The 11,913-nt window shown below is 45.0% G+C and overlaps 1 protein-coding gene across 1 annotated transcript in view; it reads left to right on the plus strand.

Moving 5' to 3' along the window:
- Positions 1-7,496, plus strand: part of NSG2 (neuronal vesicle trafficking associated 2) — a 38,381-nt gene extending 30,885 nt beyond the window's left edge. Inside the window, exons 4-5 of the mRNA XM_074915868.1 lie at positions 3,866-3,976; positions 5,514-7,496. Coding sequence (XP_074771969.1) covers positions 3,866-3,976; positions 5,514-5,705 — 303 coding nt within the window. The 3' untranslated portion in view covers positions 5,706-7,496. The remainder of the gene's footprint in view (positions 1-3,865; positions 3,977-5,513) is intronic.
- The last annotated feature ends 4,417 nt before the right edge of the window (positions 7,497-11,913 follow it).

Below are 11,913 nucleotides of genomic sequence, written 5' to 3' on the forward strand. Positions count from 1 at the left end.
TCTTAGCTCTGGTGTGGCAAAATATCCAAGGGTGACTTTTTCTCCCCTTTCCTCTGGGTTTTAACATCTTCCATGACATTTCATCCCAGAGCAATTTTACACTATGTATCATCATGTGTAATATTGTGTCACGCTGTAATTTTGCAAGTGCATGAAACGACAGGAGGGAGGTGAGAATGGGCTCAATTACACCCTGGAGGGAGGGGAGAGCTCAGCGGAGGGACCTGCTCCTGGGAGGTAATGAATTGGGTGTCAGCACTTTGCCAGAGCAGAGCAACAGAGCAGAGAGGAATTTATTATTTTGAGGGGCTCAGTGCGTAGACAAAAGGAAAGGAATCAGTCAGACTGCGTTACTAATGGTCATTTCCATAGCCTGTGCATGTACGGGGGATTTAACAAAAGAAGGAACGTTCATTCTCGCTCCAGACAGCTTGGTTCTTTCTTTTTCTGAAGACTAAAGGAAAACTGGCCATTTTAACTGTCTCAGAGTGAGAAACCTTCAAAGCAACTTTGGTGGCAGCTCTTGGGGAAGGCAGACACAGAGTCATTCCGGGTGAGGGAGACATCTGACAGTTCAGGGATATTCCCCTTTCACAGCCCCTTCTCTGGTGCAGTCAGGCCTGATGGATCCCTCTGGGATGGAGGAAACAGTGATGCAGAGAGGAAAAAAGGAACCAGGTAGACATTAGGGCAGGAGGAATCATAGCACAGAGTGTATGTGTCCTGCTGGTGTGCACCTCATACTGGCCCTGATGCTGAAGCTAGAGGATGAGCAGCTTCTTATTTCTCAGGAACAAGAGGTACTTCCTCACTGAGGTGTGCTCCTTTTTTCATTGTACATTGTATTTAAGGCACAGCAACTCAACTGGAGAGCTGAACATTTCTTATTTTTTCAATTTCTAGCCAGGGTTGCCCTCTAAGCACTGGCTTTGATAGAGCAAGATGTGCATCTTGCTTTAGTGCCTTCAGACTAACCTCAGAGGGGACTTGTGTCATTGTCATCTTTGTATTACTACAATTACTATTGTTATTGGAGAAAGTACCAGGCCTAACATGCTCCCCTTTTAAATGGGGAAGAGTGATGAGCAGGTATTCTACAGGGAGTAAATGCTCTTCCACATTGGCCCACCAGGGATAGGTTGTGATGGGTCTTTTTGGAGAGGGGCCTCTCTTTCCAGGTCTCCTGTTGGAAAAAGTAGAGTGTTGGGATACTTAGTCCAGGAAGTCTCTCCTTTTGACTATACTTTTTCAAAGGGACTTTCATTTTTTTCAGGTGTAATATAACTTCTTCTGGGGACAGAAATCACGGCAAATTCTATTTCCATCTCCCTTGAATTCAACTGAGACTTCTTCCTCTTCAGCACTATGAAAAGGGATATGGCTTCCCCAGGTTGGGGACCCGTAAAGCTGGTCTGCAATAATTCTTTTCAAACTTGCAGGCAAGTGTGCTTTGATGGAGAGGACATAGAGCCCATATTTTCTTGTATGAATTAGTGCAATTCATATGCCTGTACTTCTTTTCTACCAGCTACCTTTTCAGCACACCAGGACTCTCTTATACCTGTTCTCTTATGAGATCCAGCAGTAAATGCTTCTCCCTCTGCAGCTGCCTTTTGCTTAATTGACCCATTTTGCAGCAGATTAGGCCCCAAGGAGGAGGTTAATATGAGCAGTTATTCTAAAAGGCAGGTTGGGGCTTCAGTGACCTGTTCATCATTGGAAAAGCCTGTTAGCCCCAATCTTCTTACCTTTTTACACTTTATTCTAAAATATTCTGACTTAACAATGAACTTATGAATCTCTCCTGCTAGATATAGTCTCCACACCTCTCTCTTTCCTGAGTTTTGAACTGGATGTGTTGGGTCAGATTTAACACCATGCATGCAGATTTACCTTCACTCTTTCTTTTTGTCTTAAAACAACCACCAAAATTGTGTCTCTGGATCTTCCAGAACTGCAGGTGGCATTGCCAGGGCTGCTTTAGCTTCTCTGAGTAATAGTGTGTGCAATGTAGGAAGACATCTCACCAGGCAGTGTACCTTTCTGCAGGATTGGTGAGGGTGGGAAGTCTTTTCCTGCACTGCAGGCAATTACAGTGGCCCCTTTGAGCCTGTGCAGGGATTGCTTATCATACACGTTCTCAGAATTACAGCTGCTATGATGACCAAAGAAGAGAATTAGAGAAAAATTCAGTTTGGACAATATTAAGCAATTAGTATATCTTTACTGATATATTACTAGTATTACATAATATTGTTATATTAATAATACTGTATTGATGAATTTTGAGATGTGGCCAGCCTGCTCTTTATTAGCTGCTGTTCCTTACACGCCTGTCCACTATACTGAGGAATTATCTCTGCATTTCCTTACTTTTTACCATTTCCAGTCTCTTATACATTAGTCAAGGAACAACTGCTGCCTGTACCTTTTATTCAATTTCCTTGAACACCCAAACAAGAAAATAAAGGGGATTGTGACATAACTGTAACAACAAAACAGTGGATGATCCCTGAATGACTAGATAGGGCTGAAAAATTTGTGGTTTTTCCTTGCTGGGGCAGTAAATTATAATGACTGCCTTTAGTACAGGTAGGTGCAGCCCTGATATTGGGACAGGGTCATGTTTTGGAGGATGAGAACATGCCTGGTATGGTGGCAGCATGCCTACGGAGCAGGGTCATTAGCTGGGGTGAGGCACGCAGTCCCTGCCACATCCTACCGCTGTGGTTCTCTCCGTGGATGGCTTTTGATGTGACCAGGGAAAATTTGCAGCGCTGGGCTCAGCTTCTGGTGCCACGGTGAGACAGTGGGATTGTGAAACAAATAGACTGAAGTTGTGAGTAGGAAAAAGCCTTGCTGATCACTGTCTCTCCTGTAAACCCATGCTTGACCTCAAACTTTTGCTGTAGGAACTTCCTCAGTGTGAGCTCTCACAGGCTCACTGAGCACAGGAACATTGCAGCCCCTCGCCATGCAGGCAAACATCCTGCAAAATGGGTGCTGCTGGTACTCAGTCCCGGTGAGCCAGAGTGAGCCGCGGAGCTGCTGCAGCTCCCTCCCCATGCTGCTGGCCCTGCAACAGCTTTAAACATTACCCTTACTGCTGTTCCCACCCCCATCGTCTCTGTGAGTTCATTTGATTAGGAACTTTAGTTTTCAAGGTAACACTGGAGCCCCAGGGATTATGCTGTTTTTTTGTGCCAGTCCAAATCAGCGTGAGACAGTATAGTGGACAGGATGGGTTGCTGTAAATTAGGCTGTAGAAGTCCAGAGGCATTTGTGCTGCAATTGCAGAATTACCAGCTGGGACCAAGAAAGCTTTGGGGGAGAAGCAGAGTGCATGTGGGACCCTTGCTCAGTCCATAGGGAGGACAGAGCTCAGCTGAAATCAGGGATCGGGGACTCAGTCTGAATGGGGCCAGGAAACTTGTTGAATGAACTATTTAAGAGGGACCTGGAAGAGCTGGAGAGAAGGGAGCTAGCAAAAGCAAAGAAACAGAATGGTACAGCAAGGTAACCTGCTTAGGAATGAGGAGAGGGGGAATATTTGAGCCCCAAGGAGGGTATTGTGTCTGCTACCTCCAATACCAGCATCTGCTCTTGGACATGCTGCAGGATTTACATGCTGGGCTCTGTCGGTGGCTGGGGTATTGTCCTTTTACAGCTTTGCAGGAATGTGCACTCCTAAGAATTCAGGGCTATTGGATCTAGCATTCATTCAATTACCATGCTTAGTTAAGTACTGCACAGTGAAGTGAAGACTGCAGTCTGTTAGGATGGCTGCTACTATAAGTCATTTAATTATGAGGTTGCTCATATGCCATTTTAACATATGTGGAGTAACATTATCCCTCTTTTGTAGGTCACTATTCTCATAAGTCTGGCTCTTGCATTCCTTGCCTGCATAGTGTTTCTTGTGGTATACAAAGCCTTTACTTACGACCACAGTTGCCCAGATGGATTTGTTTATAAGGTAAGAAACTTCAGACGGATGAATTGCCTGAGATAATGATAGACTCTAATTGACTACATGGTTGCAGTCTAGTCTGCTTTTTTGACCAGGCCAAACAGAACATTTGGCAAGAATGTGTTGAAATGGGAAAAGTGTTATGGGAAATATGAACTTGCATCTGCCTCCATCAGCTACTGTTACACTGTAATTGTTGGGATTAGCATTTGGTGAACACTCCAGACAGATGTTCAAGGAACAATCCCTTATATTTGTGAATGGATTTATTGCAGCTGGAATCTTGTGTTTGCTTCCCACACGTTCAAATGACTGAGGTTTACTGGCATACATTTTAATGCAAAGCAAACTCCAAGAGTGCTGGCACATGTGTCCTTTGCAAAAGAAGTCCAAATTTGTCTATGTAGTTCATTTTTAGGTGCTTTGCAGCCTCTATCAAGAAGATGTAACTTAATTGCTAAAAACTCTGCTACCCAGTGATTTTATCCTGAATATTCACAGAGAACTATTTACCTGGTCTGTAGAGATTTTTAAAAAAAAAAGTTTACAAAATAGTTCACTGACTCCTTACTGTGAATAAACTCATGGGAGTCCTGACCACACTGGGGATAGACCGTGGACTGGAAAATAGAATAAGGATGTTGGTGTATTAATCACTGTGAATTATTCTCTTAGGTTATATAAAAATGAAGTCATGGAGTCATGAATTTCAGAATCAGATCCAAACCTGAACTTCTGAAAAGATTAAAGGTTTTGGACTCAGATTTGAGTTAGTCACATTGAACTGGGAGTTGGGGTATCTGGTAATTTAGTAGTTGTGTCCTTGGTGGTACTTAAAGTCCAGTGAATACCAACCAGTCTGATATTTGTTACCATTTGATTGCTCTTTTACAGCTGTTGCAAAGCAAATTGTTTTATCTGTGCAGTTCTTAGCACACAAGTGTCCACACTAGCGCAGCAGAGATGCATGAGCAGTGTTTGCACAGACAAGAAGCTCTGACCAGGGCTGGCCAGTTGGGCTGCACTTCCTACCACCCCCAACCAAGGTGGTCATCCTACAGGTCAGAGATAACACACTGTAACAGAGCATCATGTAAGCAGCTTACTCTGCCTCTGCCTCTCCTCTACTCGTCTGAGGATTAATTCTGGACTTTGCTCTACAGAGCTTTAAGCCCAACACATGATAAGAGCTGCTCAGCCAGCTCTGCTAGGACTCCAGCAAGGGCCCTCGGTCTCTGCATGCCAGTAACATACCAAACCAGTCAGGCCTTCATTGTACAGTCCCCATTTCCCATCCACAGATTAAATCAGCCTGCAATCAGGGTTGCCAATAGCAACAGGTTTTGAAGACCGCTGCACGACTCTAAACTTTGTGCATTCCCACGGTGCTGAAGGCAGTCGGGGCTGTGCAGCAGATGCTCTCCCTGCAGCATGTCTGAGTCAAACGTCATCCGTGCAAACAGCTAACCCTAAGACCTTTAAAATGAGAGCCTGAGACTGCTGGGACCACGCTTTACTTCTCTTGCTTTCTTCCTCTTTCCAGCACAAGCGGTGCATCCCGGCCTCGCTGGATGCGTACTACTCCGCACAGGATTCCAACTCCCGGGGCAGGTTCTACACCGTCATCAGCCACTACAGCATGGCCAAGCAGACCAGCTCCCGGGCCGTATCGCCCTGGCTGTCTTCAGGATCCGTAAACCACGAAGCCAAGGCTGCCAAGACAGAAGGTCATTAAAGTTAATGAGTGGTGATGGGCAAAGTGGGAGGGTGGGGGGACCACACCATGTCTATACTGCATTGCTCTAGCTGAGGGTGCTGTGCTAACAGCATGACAGGAATAAATAAAACCCAAGTGCAGGAGTCATCTTAATGGATATTTCTTTTCGTGCATTGTTCTCGTTGATTTGTAACCAAGTTGAGCTCTTGTACAAAGGCATGTTTGATGTTGACTGTACCTTACAATGTAAAAATATTTTTAAATCATTGCTTAACTATTTGTTAGAAAAATAAATTAAAAAACAAAAAAAGCAAATTAGATAAACAGCCAGAGAGGATAAAGCAGCAAAGAGAATCCCGCAAAGTTTTATCATTGCTGGAAAGCTATGACAGATGCTTAACATGTGAAGAACAGCTGAAATCCTTTTGAGAGAGGGAGTAGAAAAAACCTGGTACAAAGACATTGTGATGTTGTTTAGCTTGCCAAAGGGGGGGATATTTTGCTGTCAAATTGAATTTAGCATCGGTGTTCATTTGCTAATAGAGAAATACAAGCACCCCCTCCTCCCTGAACATACACACGTGCAAACACACCTGCACACACACCCCTGCTCAGTGGCCGAAGTAAATCCAGAAAGAGCTACGCATTCGTAATGAGCTGACACTGTGCTGGTGATCTTGGCTGGGCTCTGAGGCTGAAATCATTGTTGCTATGTGGATATGGAACAGGGTGGATGCAGACCGAAACTGCTATAGTGAAATCATGAACATACTTCTGAGCACAGGACTAGGAGTCAGGAGATCAGGGCTTTATTTCTGCTTCTGGCACAGAATTCCTGCATGACCTTTGACAATTTACATGAGGCTTCATCCTTCAGGACCTCTCTCCTGAGGGTCACCAAGAGACAAAGAAATGCCGTTATGAATTGAGGAGCCTCTCTAGAGTGGTGGTAGTATGTAACAGTATTGAGCCTCTAACTTTTCAGCCCCTAATTTTCCCTCACCCATGAAATGGGATGTTCCTGCTTCCCTCCTTCAGCTTGAGATACTTCAGTATTTAATGTCATTTTAGGTAATTAGAGAGGGATGGCCATAGCATGCTCTCAGAGTCCAAGGGCCCCATCAAATCTCTGCTTGCAGACACAGACCAGACCCCAAGCTTAATCCAGTACTGGCCAATGTAAAACATCCTCTCCCCACAAATGGCATGTGGAATTAGTGCAGACTGGTGTGATTTAAAAGAAACCAAGGATTCTCTTTTTTCAGAACTGCAGACCATTGCTGCAAAAGCAGTAAAAGCAGTTCTGCTCCTTGGTAGCAGACACAGGGTGAGACGGAGCAGCAGGAGCAGAGTGCACAGGGAGGGCAAGATTCACATTTGACTAAGGCTGCTTTTTCAGATTTGTGGCTAGACTGGGATGGAAATTAGGAACTGGCCCCTTCTTCCCCTGCATTGGGCAGTTTTGTCCTCCATTTCGCATACATAGACACTAGAGGGTGTAAATGAGGGCAGAACTCCTCAGTCCTAACAGGCATCATGATAAATAACTGTATAGTGTAGCTAAAAATGTAGTGCCAAATGCCATTGTCCGATTTCCTATCCTTCCTTCCCCTTCCATCTGTAAATTCATTTCTCACTCAAAATGTACAAACCACCCCCTCCACCAACAATCAAAACTCCAGCAAACCACTGAACAGTTTATAATTTTGTGGTGTATTTTTTGTCAGTAGGTAGCAGAGACTGAAGTATTTTTTGGTGTAATTCTTGAACTTTTCTGACGGGATTAAAATAAAGCTAGATGTGACTGAGCGTCTCTGTGGCTCCAGCAGGTTTTTTCTGGCGACTTGTGCTGTGGGCTGGGAGGTGGTGGGTGGCAAGACGTATGTGCCTGTTGCTGCCAAGCGTGGCTGCAGCAGAGACTGCACCTTTGCACAGGACCCGAGGTGACTCTGGCTTTCAGGAGGCATTTTCAGAGCTTGCTGTTTTCTCCTTTAATCACTGAGGGGTTATTCCCTATGTTCCTGCCCATTTTTAAATTTCAAATAGAAAAACAGTAACTAAAACCAAGCTGTTCCTCTATTGGTGATTATTGACTTTACAGAGGGACCTCCCCTCCCTTCTCATTTTAAGGCCAGTGAATGATAGAAACTTTGGCTGGCAGCAACGTCTCCTTTGCCATCTACTCCCGATGCAAGTGTTCGTGTATGCTGGAGCAGGCTCCATAAGAAGGGCCGTTAGAAAAAGCTGCACTGCAGGGAAATACAGCTGACAAACCAAGAGCCACAGCTGAACTTTGAAAAAGTTTAGCTCTGTATCCAAACTCTGCAGCTTGGTTTCCAACAAAACCACAACTATATGCATCTTACATTGTCCAGAAAGCAGATTGTATTTCCTCAAATCCTTCAACTCTGAAATGGAACGATACCCTGGCATTAAATTGGCTCATTCCCAAAGGCTAAAGAACATTTTATAAAAACCTTTGGGTAGCTTTCCTTCAAAAAAAAAAGTGTATTCAGAATTGTGAAATTGAGCTACCATAGGAGAGAAACTACTCTGGTGTTAGAGGTCATCACCGAGTACTTGTGAAATGTATTAAAAAGGATTCAGCGCGCTTTGCAGAATTGAGTCACAGAATAATTTGATCATGGTGTTTCTATTGCCACATTCCCAGTAATACTCTAACCGTATGTTTACTTTAATCTAAAAGACCCAGAAATCAAATCATTTGAATTAAAAGGTTCTAGCTAATATTAAGTGAGTCACTAGGGATAACCATTCCTATTTAATAAAGAAAAGATCAAAATCTGTATGGAGCAAAATGGAAGAAAAGCGACCCAAGGAGGACTCATGGGAGAGCAAAAGAAACCAAACAACCCAACTCCAGCTGCAAGTTCCATTACTGTGAATGTTGTTATTACAAGTTTTGTACAAGCTGCAGTAGAGCTTCCAAGATCAACCATGTATTTTAACCACAGTAACAGAGAGAGAAAAAGAGTAAGTTGAAACTGTAGTATATCTTATTTTGGTCTTTAAAAGCTTCTTTCAAGGTTGATCATATGTTTTCAATGCTGATTAAAGTAGCGTATTGGTGATAGTACAGTCTCATCCTGGCTGTCACCTCTCCCCTGGCTGGCTCTAGGGGTTTTGTGAGCTAGTGTCTGGGCAAGGGCTCAGCCTCAGCTCTGAACAGTACTGATGAACAAGAGCCTTCCCTGTGCTTCTCCCAACATTTATGTGGTGGTCAAGTCAAGTCTGCTCCAACCTCTTCATCTGTGACTGACCCTGCTAAAGCATAAGTCCCCTTACACTAGACTGCTGCAGCGGGCTCTGATTTTGAATTCTCCACCAAAATATGCTTGTGGAACGCTGTTACTGCAAGAGCAGATTTCTCTTCTGAGACAGTCATGCAAGAGATGGGTGCCCGGACTGTTTGTTTGTCCCAGCTGGAGTGATAGGAAGGGATGAACAAGAATTGTGAGCACATAGATGAGCTCATCTTGCTGGGACAAGGGCATCCTGAACAGGCAGCAATCCTGTGGAATGACTGGCAGAATATGTAGGAAAAAATTAGCTTTACTAAAGGTGTGGTGATGCCATGATGGGAACTCAGCTGCCCCCAGCCAAGGCATAGGAAGGAAAGGAAGAAATAGTGGCTTTAGAGCCTTAGAAAGATTGAGAGCAAGAGAAAAAGATATTACTACCAGCCAAGGCATGGAAGCAAGCTTTGCTTTTCTGTTGTAACCCAATGACCCTAAAGTACTATATCCTGCTTGACTAGTACAGACTGTTGTTTTGGAAAAGCTGCCCATTGTTGCTACAAACATCTGCTGACTGCAGCGTGCCCTGAGGGGAATCGCTCCATCACTGATTCAAATCCTCTTGGACTGCCTGCAAAAACAGTGAGAAAAGGAGGTGCAGGCAGCAGGACCCCGCTGGCACACCGCTGGCGCAAACAGAGGTGACCTCATGCTTTGGATCCACGTTAGAGAGAGAGAGCTCAAGGTGCTGCCAGTGCCTGTTACAAGATCAGAAAAGGAACAGTCTCTGTCCTTTTGCATGTGATCTTTTTTTTTTTTTTTTCCCTTTATCCTCCTCCATGCTTGCCAGCTGTTTCTGGTTTGCAATAATACCTCAAGTGATAAGTGTAAGGGTCGTGCACTGAACTGTCTACAATCACATTTTATACGATTAGTCAGGGTTTTTTTAAAGCACCCTAATTATTACAGTCAAACCGGATTAAGCTATTCCTCTAATAGATTTTCAGTTCCTGTAAAATAGGCCAGAGAAAATGACTTACAGGAGGGGATGGGGGAAGGGAAGCTCCTTCCTTCTGCCTCCTTGGCCTTTGCTTTTTTAAAATGCCAGCAGGGGCAGGGGCCTTACAGGGATCCCACTGAAACCACTGGACGAGTGTCCCGCAAAGTCAGGGGTCTCTGGTACTCAGCTCCCCTTCTCACCTGGACTGGTGCCCTTTGAGGGGCAAAAAAGGTAAAATTCGTTTGATTGAGAATGTTCCTTTACTTGGGAGTGTGGGCGACAAGTCATTTGATGGGTTGTGGGTTGCTCCATCATGCAAAATAATCCATGGGAAATTGAAGTGCAGGAAGGTGATAAATGCAGTGGCATTATGCCTGATCCACTGGTCACTGGGAAGGGCTGGGCAGGATTAGTGCTGAAGAGGCTTTTGTCTGGCAGTAGGCAGACTGAATGGTAAAAGCAGAGCAAGAGGAGATAGAAAAGCCTCTTAACGGCAGGTTACAAAGTTCATCCTGGCATGGCCAGTGCCCTGCTCTGCTCTGGCATGACGGGATTGCCTGAGCCTGAACCCGCTGCCGTGGCAGGGCCTGTCTGCTGGGGACGTGCATCGCTTCCCTCCGCCGAGGGCTCCTGCCTGCACCGAGGGGCTCCTGCACCTGCCCCCAGTCCCCGTTAGTGCAGGGGCATGGGTTGGAAACGAGACGCTCCATGGTTTCCCTCGCTGATAATATAAAGTGTGAGCACTACTGGTGTCAGCAATAATGAAAACGCTGCAAACTGAGGCAGCCATGAATAAAATATTTACACCACTCAGGCAGCAGTGTTTTAGACGAATCGTGTGCTGAGACTTGCCTGTGGCAATCAGTGATAGATGGTGACATCATTACTTACTGCTCCCCTGCCCTCCTCCATCGGCACGGCTTCTTGAAGGCCAGAGTTCGCCCGCTCCAAACGGCCAAGGAGAGTCTAGTCCTTCACAGGCCCAGCCAAGCTCATGCTATGTGGGGCTGCGAAGTCACAGCAAGCCCAGCTCTCCTTTAGAGTCCACAGGTCCATGCCAGAAGGTGGCTTTAAGCAGCAACACGGTGCAAACCTGAGGGAGGCACTTTGCTGCAGCAAGAGGAGCGATGCCCAGCAATAATGCCAGCTTGTGCCAGCGGGTTTCCAGCCACTGCTTGAACGCTCTGGCGGCACCAGGTCTCTGCAGGGCCTGGTGCTGGGGACTCCACCAGTACCATCTCCCTGCTGGATAAGTGCACAGCTACCCATGGCCTTTGGACAACCCGAAGCTCTCAAGCCCTCGCAGTCACTAAATATCTTCTCCGCAAGCTGCTTTGCAGGCCTATGGGTGAACCTTGCTGGTCTGGACAGCAGCCAGCATGGTAATTAGCTCACCCTGTCACTCAAATGGAAACAGCACTGCTGCATTGCACAGGTTTCTGCTAAACAGTCACTTACTCTCAACCCCTCCAGTCGTGGCTACGTTTCAATGGTGGGTAAATTGATTTCTGTGTGTATTTTGTATGCCAGGTTATTACAATTACTCTTCAGGATCCTTTGGGATGAAAGGCTATTATAGAGATGAAAGCTCATTAACAATAAATATAAAGGGTCAAAACTCCCCATAAAAATGTATTAGAAACAGATTCTAGTTTAGAAATGTAAATATAGCATTTGGCAGAGGTCTGGACTGGCTAGTCTGGTGTGCAAGACAGCTTAATCCACTGGGAAGATGTGGCTATTTTTATAGCAGCCAGTAGAATTACTGTGTGAATTATGGAGTTTTGGCTCGCTGGAAAAACAACTCCCTCCCTGCATCGAGAAAAACAGGAATTGTTGGGGAGGAGTGGAAGATCATTTCTTCTGCTAAAAATAGAATTTTTGTAGTAGAGCTGAAACATCTGTGGGAAATTACAAGTATAAATGTTAAAGAAAAAAAAAAATAAAGGTGAAAGGAATTTTGAAATTA

The sequence above is a fragment of the Athene noctua genome, chromosome 12 (assembly GCF_965140245.1).
Source record: "Athene noctua chromosome 12, bAthNoc1.hap1.1, whole genome shotgun sequence".
In the NCBI taxonomy this organism is placed as follows: domain Eukaryota; kingdom Metazoa; phylum Chordata; class Aves; order Strigiformes; family Strigidae; genus Athene; species Athene noctua.